This window comes from Ahaetulla prasina, chromosome 4 (assembly GCF_028640845.1).
Source record: "Ahaetulla prasina isolate Xishuangbanna chromosome 4, ASM2864084v1, whole genome shotgun sequence".
NCBI lineage: Eukaryota > Metazoa > Chordata > Lepidosauria > Squamata > Colubridae > Ahaetulla > Ahaetulla prasina.
Genome location: NC_080542.1, coordinates 42496968 through 42510983, shown reverse-complemented (window position 1 = coordinate 42510983; position 14016 = coordinate 42496968). Strand labels below are relative to the sequence as shown.

At 38.3% G+C, this 14016-nt stretch overlaps 1 protein-coding gene across 1 annotated transcript in view; it reads right to left on the bottom strand.

Moving 5' to 3' along the window:
- Positions 1 to 299: 299 nt before the first annotated feature.
- The window catches only part of LOC131197691 (keratin, type I cytoskeletal 17-like), a 54678-nt gene continuing 40961 nt past the window's right edge, over positions 300 to 14016 (bottom strand). Inside the window, exons 6-9 of the mRNA XM_058182060.1 lie at positions 13473 to 13598; positions 12663 to 12871; positions 4356 to 4378; positions 300 to 437 (exon numbers count right to left, since the gene is read on the bottom strand). Of these exons, the coding sequence (XP_058038043.1) occupies positions 346 to 437; positions 4356 to 4378; positions 12663 to 12871; positions 13473 to 13598 (450 nt within the window). The 3' untranslated portion in view covers positions 300 to 345. The remainder of the gene's footprint in view (positions 438 to 4355; positions 4379 to 12662; positions 12872 to 13472; positions 13599 to 14016) is intronic.

Sequence of the window (14016 nt, the reverse complement as noted above, 5' to 3'; positions counted from 1 at the left end):
TTTTTTTCAGTGCCACTGTGACTTCATATGGTCACTAAATTAATGGTTAATTAATTTAGTGGAGGACTACCAGTACTAATACAAAACCAAAGAAGCCACTTTATGGTGCTTTGCGGTTTTTAGTGTGATCCAAGACGTTATGCAATAGCGTGTGGAAATTAGAATTTAAAGACTTCAAATAATTCCAAAAGTCAAAATCAAAAGATATCTATGCAAAAAATGAAAGACTCAACCAAAAAAAAAAAAAACCTCATCCAGAGCTTCTATTCCCTTCCCCTCTTCCTCATCCTCACCATCATCCTTGTGCTGCCAACACTGCTATAGGGAAGGCAGCATCTTTCAAAGTTAGTGCTCCACCTCCTCCACATGGGATGACACCACCTTGCCATCCACCAGTTCTTCAATGAGAGTCTTCACCCATCGGCTTACCGAAGGTTCTGAAAGGAGTGACACAAGGCACTGTATCAGGGATGGAGGGGGAAAGAGACAACATGGAGTATCTAAGGCAGTGGTCTCCAACCTTGGCCACTTTAAGACTTATGGACTTCAACTCCCAGAATTCCTCAGCCAGCTTTGTTGGCTGAGGAATTCTGGGAGTTGAAGTCCACAAGTCTTAAAGTGGCCAAGGTTGGAGACCCCTGATCTTAAGGTGTTAGGGAATGGATAAATCACACAAGGGCTCCCTTTAGGATTGCTATTATACATACAAATACAAACCAGAGCCATCAACTGACATTTCAGCTAAATAATTGTTTTAGTCATTTATATTTCACATTTTTGAACTACCCACCCCCCTCAGAGATATAGCGTTTTTATACCTTTTATGTCTTCAAACTTGAACCACTGGGATTTTGAAATGAATGATACGTATTGAGAATCACACCTCGTACAGAGTCTGCTTTATACCATTTCAATCTTGTTTAATTTAAACATAGTATATCATATCTTTATTCTACCACAGAGGCTTAACCTTTACTGGAACCAAATCTATTTCAGCTATTCACCATCTAGTTCGGGGATCTCCAACCTTGGCGACTTTAAGCCTGGCGGAATTCAACTCCCAGAATTACCCAGCCAGCTTTGTTGGCTGGGGAATTCTGGGAGTTGAAGTCCGCCAGGCTTAAAGTCGCCAAGGTTGGAGACCCCTGATCTAGTTGGTGAATAGTTGCTCTATTCGCCATCTAGAGCAGGGCTGTCAAACTCACAGCCCATAGACCGGATGCATCATGTGCTGGCATGCCTACTCCCAGTTTAGCAAAGTGGGGGGGGGAGTTGAGATACATCATGTGACAATGCCGTGATGACGCAAGTTTGACACTCCTGGTCTAGAGCCACCATAACTATGCTATTGAATTTCCCCATTAGTAATTCAGTGTTCTAACCCAGTTGAAATGAGACGCCAGCCTCTTTCCCAAAGAATCTGTATATCTGTACATGCTACTGAGTCCCAACTTTTTCCATATAGCTGTCAATTCACATTTATGATAGCAGGATGCAAAAACTACATTGTATAGGTGATAGGCATTACTAGCTATCAATTTGCTGAGTTAGACTAGAGTTGCATACTGTATGCAGATCTCTATTATAGACATCCACTGAAGTTCTTTTGAGAATCCAATCCACTGTGACTTATTCATGTTCAGATTGTCTTTAGAAAAAATTTTCTCTCGTTCAAACTGCAAAGAATCCCTTATTGTTTCATTGAATGAATTGCTTCCTCAACATATAATCTGTATCAAAGGTAGATACAAATCTACCTTTTGATTATTATCAAAATTTTGATAAGAGAATTTGCATTGATTTCCGACTATTTTTTATTTAAACATATCATCTTCTATCATTATTATCAAAATTTTGATAAGAGAATTTGCATTGATTTCCGACTATTTTTTATTTAAACATATCATCTTCTATCATTATTATTTACACAAAATGACAGTATACACAGCAAACGAGATAACTATGCTGGATTTTGTATCACAGATCACTAGTCGAATACTTCCCAAGCGTTTAAGACTGCAAGATGTCTCGGCGGATTATGCGAGCAGATTCCAGTAAGGTGGCCTTCAACAGCTGACCAATGGTGATCTTGTCAGCGCCAATTGCTTTTAAGTGCTTGCCTAGGTCTTTAGGCACAGCTCTCAGTGTGTCGAGTACCACTGGAACCACCTGCACTGGTTTATGCCAGAGTCTCTGCAATTCGATTCTCAAATCTTGATATCTGGTGACTTTTTCAAGTTGTTTCCCATCAATTTTGCTGTCACCAGGTATAGCAATGTTAACTATCCACACTTTTTGCTTACATTCTCATCTATTATTATTATTATTATTATTATTATTATTATTATTATTATTATTATTATTATTATTATTATTATTATTATTATTTAGATGCAAAGATATTTACATTACTCATTTCATGTTTAATGAATAAAGTAAATAATAATAATATCTTCTCATCTAAATTAGGGGAAAAGGAATTTTAGTTCAGAGTTAATAATTGATAGACTTCAAGTAAAAAAATTGTAGATAGTGGTTGTAGTACTCCAATAAATTTTGTCATCAAAATTCTTTAATTTTATACCCATGTCAGTTGCACTAATTGACTAATTTTTAAAAAAAATCCTGCAAATTGTTATCTTTATGAGGATCTAGTAAAAACAATGGTCCTACTTTTTGGCAATTATAATTCCCAAATTATAATTGATGGTTCTATGACGGTCAAAGACAATATGATAATGACGGAAAAGTTTTATCACTAGATAATCTCTAGAGACTATATCCCACATTTAAAATTATACCATTATAATGTCTTTGAAGACTGACACAGCCTGGGATGCTTTATTTATGTCCCTTACTGATTTTTTCCCCCAGTGGTTTGAAGAATATATTTCATTGCTCCACATATATCATACATACTAATTTTTGCCACTCATTTAGTATATTCCAATTTAGCCTCCTTTCAAAGATGGTGCCTGCCCTGCACATCATGATCCACACAACATGTGTTCACATTGCAGTTCATCAAACAAGTACTGTATCTATCAAACAATTTGCTACAATAGCAATAGCACTTAGATTTATATACTGCTTCACAGCCTTCCGTAAGCTGTTTACAGCAGGGGTTGCCAACCTTTCAGACCTCAGGGACCACCAAATTCATAATTTTAAATCCCGCGGACCACTAATATGAATTTTTTAAAAAGATAAATAGTATTTAGTGCAATATAAAAATGCAAATAATCTTTCTGTGGACCACCAAAATTTTCGCACGGACCACCAGTGGTCCACGGATCACCAGTTGGTGACCACTGGTTTACAGAGTCAGCATATTGCCCCCAACAATCTGGGTCCTCCAGATTGGAAGGATTGAAAGTTCCAGATTGGAACTTCAGAAGGGCAGAAGCCTGAGTCAATTTTGAGCCTGTAAGAATCAAACTGCTGGCAGTTAGCAGAATTAGTTTGCAAATACTGCATTCGTTTAACCACTGCACCACTACAGTTAGTAATCATCATCATTATATCCCAATCATGGAAAGTAGAATTTTGTGTCAATGCTGAGATCTTTAAAGGATTCTTTCTTTAGGAGACATGATAATTAAGTAAGACTGAAACTAATTTAAATTTAGAATTTAGGTATGCCAGAGGTAAAATTCACTTACTTTCCCTACCAGTTCACAAATGTGCACACGCCATCATCTGTGCATGTGCAAAGCCTTCTGCACATGCACAGAGGCTAAAAATCATCGCAAAAAAAGGACATCAGGATATCTGCATGGGTGGGTGAGGCTTCGCGCAGTCAGCCCTCCCAGATTGCGATCTGGATGGAATCAGCTGAATTTCACCCCCGAAGTATACCCACTAATCTACAGCATCTGCTAAAGATGAGTTGAGCATAACAACGTCCAGTAAAAAAATCATTGTTAGTTTTTATAGTGTGTGATGTAAAAGCAATACTGAGTAAAATGGCTAAAGTTGAAATCCAATACATCTGGAGGACACCAAGTAAAGGAATGCTGTGATAAAGTCTGAGAAACACAGATGTGGAAACTGAAAGTAGAACTTTCACCATAGACCATGCTAACTGGGTTTGATGGGAACTTGAGTACAACTTTGGAAGACCATAGGTTTCCTGCCACTGGTTAAGGAGAGGTAAACTGGGATATCCAAACCATTGCAAGACTCATTCAACTCTAGAAAAGATTCAGTGAATAAATGAAGCTTTCTTGTTAACAGTTGTTTTGTTATAGGCCTGCATAAGAGTCTTTGTCTAAAATTGCTGCATAATTATGAACTGATTTTCATCTTGCATGTATGATAGAAGAGCAGCCTGAATATAAAATTATTTAGCATACCTGGAGAAGTCGGTGGTTCAGACCTAAAAAAACAAAAGAACACCAGGTCTGTAAGCAAGATTCTGGAATTCCAAATTGCCTAATAAAGGATTCATGTATAATATTCAGTTCCTATTTGAATCTCCTTCCATTTTCCAAAGAAATAGCTCATGCTGGCTCAGTATTTTGGGAGTTGCAATTTCAATACAAATGAAAGATTCCAAGCTAGAAAAAGTTGGCTTACATTCACCTTACAATCAGTAACATTCTTTTCACAGGATCCCTCTAGTAAACCTTTTTTTTTTTTGGATTTATCTCTTAGTACAGGAGTCTGCAAACATGGCTCTTTTAAGACTTGTGGATTTCAACTCCCAGAGTTCCTCAACCAGCTTTGCTGGCTGAGCAACTCTGGGAGTTGAAGTCCACAAGTCTTAAAAGAGCCAAGTTTGCAGACCCCTGCCTTAGTATATCTAGAAAACACACATTTCTTTCATTGCAAGATATTTTTTTAAATTTTTATTTATTTTATTTTTGCTAATGAACTCAATATGCAGCAAGGAGCAGGCTGCCTAGAAAAATGAATGGTCTCTGTATGGCTTTCATCTTTTCCCTTTAAGCCCTCCATTTGCAACACAGAAAATTATCTATAATTATCTGTGCTGTGTGGGAGAGAAGGAGGAGCTTTCGTGTGCGCAGAAGTAAAGCAATCTAAGGCAGTCAGAAAGAAATGCTTGCAGAAGTAAAGCAAACTAAAGCAGTCAGAAAGAAATGCTTTTTTCTCGCAGCACACGCAAACAGTAATAGAAGGAAGAGTAGCAGTGGGGGAAAAGTGGAAACAGTTAGTAGTGAATTATAGTATCTGAGAGCATGTATGTGTTGTCCAGGGACCTGTGTTGTTGCCTGTCCTTTTGATGTTTGAGCCAACCAAATTAGGTATAGATTAAAAGAATTTGTCACGGAGTGATAAAAGTTGGATGTCCAAAACAAGATGAGATATCCAACATATCTCAACATCCAGCACATCTGGTATCCACACGGGTGGAATTGGCTCAAACTCAAGGAGTTCATTAAGGACTCCATATCAAAAAAACAAACAAACCTTAACTACAAAGGAAGAGAGTTTGGTCCTTGAATACTCAAGGGGTTCATTAAGGACTCCGTATTTAAAAAAAAAAACCTTAACTACAAAAGGAGGAGAGTTTGGTCCTTGCAGACCTCGGGCTTTGCGGATAATAACTAACATCTGCACTTCGGAAACCAGACTCACTAAAGTCTACACCAAACGGGGATGGGGAAAAAAATAAACCCGCATTTAGATCCTCCCTTAGACACAGAAGAGGCTATTGCTTTGGTCGGGAAAGGTATCTACTTCATGCAATTAAGCAAAGAAGAAGGTAGGCTAGCCAGAAAGGGGGCTAGGCTCAGATATTTGAAGCAATAGAAAAAGGAAAAGTTTGTTAATTTAAAAAAGAGAAAGAAAAGCAGCTTTGGAGTGAGAAAGAGGAGAAGTAGGCAAAAATGGGAAGAGTGAGAGGCAAGAAAACACACATTTCTTTCATTGCAAGATCATTTTTTTTTTATTCATTTTATTTTTGCTAATGAACTCAATATGCACCAAGGAGCAGGCTGCCTAGAAAAATGAATGGCCCCTGTATGGTTTTCACCTTTTCCCTTTAAGCCCTCCATTTGCAATGCAGAAAATTATCTATAATTATCTGTGCTGTGTGGGAGAGAAGGAGGAGCTTTCGTGTGCGCAGAAGTAAAGCAAACTAAAGCAGTCAGAAAGAAATGCTTGCAGAAGAAAAGCAAACTAAAGTAGTCAGAAAGAAATGCTTGCAGAAGAAAAGCAAGCTAAAGCAGTCAGAAAGAAATGCTTGCAGAAGAAAAGCAAACTAAAGCAGTCAGAAAGAAATGCTCTTTTTTAGCAGCACACGCAAACAGTAATAGAAGTAAGAGTAGCAGTGGGGAAAAAGTGGAAACAATTTTCACAGAGGTGATAAAAGTTGGATGTCCAAAACAAGATGAGATATCCAACATATCTCAACATCCAGCACATCTGGTATCCACATGGGTGGAATTGACTCAAACTCAAGGAGTTCATTAAGGACTCCGTATCAAAAGAAAACAAACCTTAACTACAAAAGGAAGAGAGTTTGGTCCTTGCAGACTTCGGGCTTTGCAGATAATAACTAACATCTGCACTTCGGAAACCAGACTCACTAAAGTCTACACCAAACGGGGATGGGGAAAAAAATAAACCCGCATTTAGATCCTCCCTTAGACACAGAAGAGGCTATTGCTTTGGTCGGGAAAGGTATCTACTTCATGCAATTAAGCAAAGAAGAAGGTAGGCTAGCCAGAAAGGGGGCTAGGCTCAGATATTTGAAGCAATAGAAAAAGGAAAAGTTTGTTAATTTAAAAAAGAGAAAGAAAAGCAGCTTTGGAGTGAGAAAGAGGAGAAGTAGGCAAAAATGGGAAGAGTGAGAGGCAAGAAAACACACATTTCTTTCATTGCAAGATCATTTTTTTTTTTATTCATTTTATTTTTGCTAATGAACTCAATATGCACCAAGGAGCAGGCTGCCTAGAAAAATGAATGGCCCCTGTATGGTTTTCACCTTTTCCCTTTAAGCCCTCCATTTGCAATGCAGAAAATTATCTATAATTATCTGTGCTGTGTGGGAGAGAAGGAGGAGCTTTGTGTGCGCAGAAGTAAAGCAAACTAAAGCAGTCAGAAAGAAATGCTTGCAGAAGAAAAGCAAACTAAAGTAGTCAGAAAGAAATGCTTGCAGAAGAAAAGCAAGCTAAAGCAGTCAGAAAGAAATGCTTGCAGAAGAAAAGCAAACTAAAGCAGTCAGAAAGAAATGCTCTTTTTTAGCAGCACACGCAAACAGTAATAGAAGTAAGAGTAGCAGTGGGGAAAAAGTGGAAACAATTTTCACAGAGGTGATAAAAGTTGGATGTCCAAAACAAGATGAGATATCCAACATATCTCAACATCCAGCACATCTGGTATCCACATGGGTGGAATTGACTCAAACTCAAGGAGTTCATTAAGGACTCCGTATCAAAAGAAAACAAACCTTAACTACAAAAGGAAGAGAGTTTGGTCCTTGCAGACTTCGGGCTTTGCAGATAATAACTAACATCTGCACTTCGGAAACCAGACTCACTAAAGTCTACACCAAACGGGGATGGGGAAAAAAATAAACCCGCATTTAGATCCTCCCTTAGACACAGAAGAGGCTATTGCTTTGGTCGGGAAAGGTATCTACTTCATGCAATTAAGCAAAGAAGAAGGTAGGCTAGCCAGAAAGGGGGCTAGGCTCAGATATTTGAAGCAATAGAAAAAGGAAAAGTTTGTTAATTTAAAAAAGAGAAAAAAAAGCAGCTTTGGAGTGAGAAAGAGGAGAAGTAGGCAAAAATGGGAAGAGTGAGAGGCAAGAAAACACACATTTCTTTCATTGCAAGATCTTTTTTTTTTTTTATTCATTTTATTTTTGCTAATGAACTCAATATGCACCAAGGAGCAGGCTGCCTAGAAAAATGAATGGCCTCTGTATGGTTTTCACCTTTTCCCTTTAAGCCCTCCATTTGCAATGCAGAAAATTATCTATAATTATCTGTGCTGTGTGGGAGAGAAGGAGGAGCTTTCGTGTGCGCAGAAGTAAAGCAAACTAAAGCAGTCAGAAAGAAATGCTTGCAGAAGAAAAGCAAACTAAAGTAGTCAGAAAGAAATGCTTGCAGAAGAAAAGCAAGCTAAAGCAGTCAGAAAGAAATGCTTGCAGAAGAAAAGCAAACTAAAGCAGTCAGAAAGAAATGCTCTTTTTTAGCAGCACACGCAAACAGTAATAGAAGTAAGAGTAGCAGTGGGGAAAAAGTGGAAACAGTTTTCACAGAGGTAATAAAAGTTGGATGTCCAAAACAAGATGAGATATCCAACATATCTCAACATCCAGCACATCTGGTATCCACATGGGTGGAATTGACTCAAACTCAAGGAGTTCATTAAGGACTCCGTATCAAAAGAAAACAAACCTTAACTACAAAAGGAAGAGAGTTTGGTCCTTGCAGACCTCGGGCTTTGCAGATAATAACTAACATCCGCACTTCGGAAACCAGACTCACTAAAGTCTACACCAAACGGGGATGGGGAAAAAAATAAACCAGCATTTAGATCCTCCCTTAGACACAGAAGAGGCTATTGCTTTGGTCGGGAAAGGTATCTACTTCATGCAATTAAGCAAAGAAGAAGGTAGGCTAGCCAGAAAGGGGGCTAGGCTCAGATATTTGAAGCAATAGAAAAAGGAAAAATTTGTTAATTTAAAAAAGAGAAAAAAAGCAGCTTTGGAGTGAGAAAGAGGAGAAGTAGGCAAAAATGGGAAGAGTGAGAGGCAAGAAAACACACATTTCTTTCATTGCAAGATCATTTTTTTGATTTTTATTCATTTTATTTTTGCTAATGAACTCAATATGCACCAAGGAGCAGGCTGCCTAGAAAAATGAATGGCCCCTGTATGGTTTTCACCTTTTCCCTTTAAGCCCTCCATTTGCAATGCAGAAAATTATCTATAATTATCTGTGCTGTGTGGGAGAGAAGGAGGAGCTTTGTGTGCGCAGAAGTAAAGCAAACTAAAGCAGTCAGAAAGAAATGCTTGCAGAAGTAAAGCAAACTAAAGCAGTCAGAAAGAAATGCTCTTTTCTCGCAGCACACACAAACAGTAATAGAAGGAAGAGTAGCAATGGGGGAAAAGTAGAAACAGTAGTGAATTATAGTATCTGAGAGCGTGTATGTGTTGTCCAGGGACCTGTGTTGTTGCCTGTCCTTTTGATGTTTGAGCCAACCAAATTAGGTATAGATTAAAAGAATTTGTCATGGGGTGATAAAAGTTGGATGTCCAAAACAAGATGAGATATCCAACATATCTCAACATCCAGCACATCTGGTATCCACACGGGTGGAATTGGCTCAAACTCAAGGAGTTCATTAAGGACTCCATATCAAAAAAAAAAAAAAACCTTAACTACAAAGGAAGAGAGTTTGGTCCTTGAATACTCAAGGGGTTCATTAAGGACTCCGTATTTAAAAAAAAAAACCTTAACTACAAAAGGAGGAGAGTTTGGTCCTTGCAGACCTCGGGCTTTGCGGATAATAACTAACATCTGCACTTCGGAAACCAGACTCACTAAAGTCTACACCAAACGGGGATGGGGAAAAAAATAAACCCGCATTTAGATCCTCCCTTAGACACAGAAGAGGCTATTGCTTTGGTCGGGAAAGGTATCTACTTCATGCAATTAAGCAAAGAAGAAGGTAGGCTAGCCAGAAAGGGGGCTAGGCTCAGATATTTGAAGCAATAGAAAAAGGAAAAGTTTGTTAATTTAAAAAAGAGAAAAAAAAGCAGCTTTGGAGTGAGAAAGAGGAGAAGTAGGCAAAAATGGGAAGAGTGAGAGGCAAGAAAACACACATTTCTTTCATTGCAAGATCATTTTTTTTTTATTATTCATTTTATTTTTGCTAATGAACTCAATATGCACCAAGGAGCAGGCTGCCTAGAAAAATGAATGGTCTCTGTATGGTTTTCACCTTTTCCCTTTAAGCCCTCCATTTGCAATGCAGAAAATTATCTATAATTATCTGTGCTGTGTGGGAGAGAAGGAGGAGCTTTCGTGTGCGCAGAAGTAAAGCAAACTAAAGCAGTCAGAAAGAAATGCTTGCAGAAGAAAAGCAAACTAAAGTAGTCAGAAAGAAATGCTTGCAGAAGAAAAGCAAGCTAAAGCAGTCAGAAAGAAATGCTTGCAGAAGAAAAGCAAACTAAAGCAGTCAGAAAGAAATGCTCTTTTTTAGCAGCACACGCAAACAGTAATAGAAGTAAGAGTAGCAGTGGGGAAAAAGTGGAAACAGTTTTCACAGAGGTAATAAAAGTTGGATGTCCAAAACAAGATGAGATATCCAACATATCTCAACATCCAGCACATCTGGTATCCACACGGGTGGAATTGGCTCAAACTCAAGGAGTTCATTAAGGACTCCATATCAAAAAAACAAACAAACCTTAACTACAAAGGAAGAGAGTTTGGTCCTTGCAGACTCAAGGAGTTCATTAAGGACTCCGTATTAAAAAAAAAAAATCTTAACTACAAAAGGAGGAGAGTTTGGTCCTTGCAGACCTCGGGCTTTGCAGATAATAACTAACATCCGCACTTCAGAAACCAGACTCACTAAAGTCTACACCAAACGGGGATGGGGAAAAAAATAAACCAGCATTTAGATCCTCCCTTAGACACAGAAGAGGCTATTGCTTTGGTCGGGAAAGGTATCTACTTCATGCAATTAAGCAAAGAAGAAGGTAGGCTAGCCAGAAAGGGGGCTAGGCTCAGATATTTGAAGCAACAGAAAAAGGAAAAGTTCGTTAATTTAAAAAAGAGGAAAAAAAAGCAGCTTTGGAGTGAGAAAGAGGAGAAGTAGGCAAAAATGGGAAGAGTGAGAGGCAAGAAAACACACATTTCTTTCATTGCAAGATCATTTTTTAAATTTTTATTCATTTTATTTTTGCTAATGAACTCAATATGCAGCAAGGAGCAGGCTGCCTAGAAAAATGAATGGTCTCTGTATGGCTTTCATCTTTTCCCTTAAGCCCTCCATTTGCAACACAGAAAATTATCTATAATTATCTGTGCTGTGTGGGAGAGAAGGAGGAGCTTTGTGTGCGCAGAAGTAAAGCAATCTAAGGCAGTCAGAAAGAAATGCTCTTTTCTAGCAGCACACAGCTCTACTTCTAGAGGCAAGTAACCATTTAGGATCCCAAAGTTACAAAAATCTCTAACTTAACAGAGGAAGAATGTATAGAAGCCTATTTTACTATATTTTGCTATATTTAACAGTTGCTATCTCTTGTAAATGAGCATGAAACTGAGATTGACCTAAGAGTGAACAGAAGTTTAACACAGATTTAACAGAAAAAGTTCTAAAGGCCTATAATGGTCTTTCAGCTAGAGAAGTAACTGATTATTATTATATGAAAGAAGCAATCTATACAGGTCCAATATAATTTGTGAATTGTGAGCAAGATTGGAAGAAAATGTTTGAGGCCAGATAAAAGGTGCAAAGAATAAAATAGTAAAAGGAATCATTTTAGAACTGTTTCTACATGTGCAAGGTCCATATGGTCTGGCATTTTATTTTACTTTTATTTATTAGATCGATATCCTGGCTTTTTTTGAAGAGCTCAAGGCTTGCATTGTAGATAACCTTTCCCCTCCAACAAAAAAAATTCTCCCAGTGGCAGCTGAACGAACAATATGATGGTTCAAAACTACCCACTGGGTTTCCATGGCTGAGAGGTGATCTTGAAGCTGGGCTTTCCCAATCCTAGTTCAGCAATTTAACCACATTGTCTGGCATTATAATCTTACAGTATTTAAGCAGATTTCACGAGAGAACTCAGAAAAACATGAATATCATATTTTCTAATTTAATTTTTCCAGCCTGATATATTGAGGACTATACTTGAAACAATCTGTAATCATCATGACTAGTAGCCATCAATCCCTTGTTTTCCAGAATTCATGTAATTTCTCTTTGAAGTCATTCATAATTATTATCAAACTCTGTTGCCTCCCCATTGCTTGGTCTTTTAAAAAAAAAATCTAAAAAGTCTCTCAAACTTCAAAGGGGACTTGATCCAGCCTATAATTACTTTGGAAGCCTTATTTACATATTTATCATTTAATTATGTATTAAAACATTTGATAAGTAGTCAACTATCTAGAATCTAAGGATGATTTAGAAAATAGAAAAATAATGCAACAATTAAATATACTATTTAAAAAACTTGAACAAAAATATATTCCATCATTTCCAGCTTACAGTCTCTTTCCAAGTTGCATTCCTTATGGGTTCACATAATAAATTTATAAAACACATACAATAAGGACTTTACTACAATGTGGCAACTGTTGGCTAGAGTTGAGCAAATATATTTTTCTGTTCCATGCCAATTCATCCAACTAGTCTTCCTCTGTGAAATTCTTTTTCATCCCTCTCACTCACCACCAGGTTTCCTTATTCATTCTTCAGCTGTCAGCCAGCAATCCATGGCTGTCAGTGAATGGAGGAAAAAAATCCCTCTTAGAGATCATTTATTTAAAAATCAATTCTTCGTATTCATTCAATCCTTTCCAAATCTCCTGAGACTTCCCAGCTGAGTGCAAATGTTGCTGTCTGAGTTATATAAATATCAGCACTCCCCCCTCCCTAAACTGTAGGAATAGAAATAAATGGATTTATAAGCTGAACAGATGGCACTCATCTTCCCCACTCCTTACCCTTCAAGAAGGCAGTGGTAGGTTGCTATCTCCTGCTCCAGTCTGTTTTTAATATCCATCAGTCGCTTGTAATCCTCAGCTTGGTTCTGGGCATCCAACTTCAGTTGCAGCAGCTCTTCCTCCCGGGCAGCCACAAGGTTATGTAACTGTGACAGCTCCAACCCATAATGGGATTCCACCTCACCCAGGGTCCCCTCAAGGGCTCCTTTCTAGAAACAAAGAAAGGTTTTTGTTTTTCTGAAGATGCTAAATCTAAAGATGCTTTGCAGGGCCCAGGAAAAGCAGAAAGTAGATGGAGAGAATAGAAACTTGAGTCTGGATTGCAAACATGACTTGCCTTCAAGGATGTATTATAGGAGGCTACACAAATGTTTTGTTGAGGATACTGGCTAATGATGTCCAGAGTAACCTGTCTTAGATTGTCTTTAATAAAATAATTTGGAAGCTTGCCTATTACAAGGAAAGTGTCTTGTCCATAACCTTTATTTAAACGAACCTTTTAAGGCATTCTTAAAATATAAAAACAGGAAGCCTGCCAGGGTCATGCTCAGAGAAATGACAGAGAGCATCTTAGGAGAGATGGGCTTTGTATCAGCCTTCTAAGCGGAAAAGTTTATGAAAATGTTCATAACCTGCTCTAAAACTTCCAAATATGTCCACTGGTCCCCAATAGTGAGAAAGCCATGAGTTCTCTCCTTCTTTGGGCCATGAGAGAACTAAATTCATACTAATCTTTCGGTCAGTAAAATTCCTTCTGCATTTGAGGCATTTAGCATCTAATCCACAAATTTGAAAATGACTGCAACTGACCATGCTCCAAAGAGATTGCAGCTCAATCTCCAAAGCCTGGGCCAGCCTTTTCAACTCCACCATCTTCATCTGAGCACTCTGTAAAGCTTCAGTGCTGACAGAAACCTCCTGATTGAGTGCATCACACTGTGAAGGAGAGGAGAAGTTACACATTAGATATTCTGACCATATTAGCTCCCATACAGAGAGTGTGAATCTTATGGAAATTGCTATTATCACTGGTGTATGAACAGGTGTGGATATGCTGCACGTTGCTCACTTGTTCAGTGGTTTCACTCTGTCTAACCCAGTGGTTCCCAAAGTGGGGTCCATGCCCCACAGGGGGGAAATTTGATTTTTAATGGGGGCAATTGGAACCTTGTTTAAACCAAGGTCTTCACTGAGATGGACTCCCAGGAATTTAAAGGAAGAAACTCTCTCTACACAGCCCCCCTTGATGTAAAGGGGGGCAGTTCCTCTCTCTTCCTCCAGAAGTCCAACACCATCTCCTTGATCTTGCTGATGTTCAGGTGCAGGTTGTTTTTTAAGCACAATGAGGATAGTT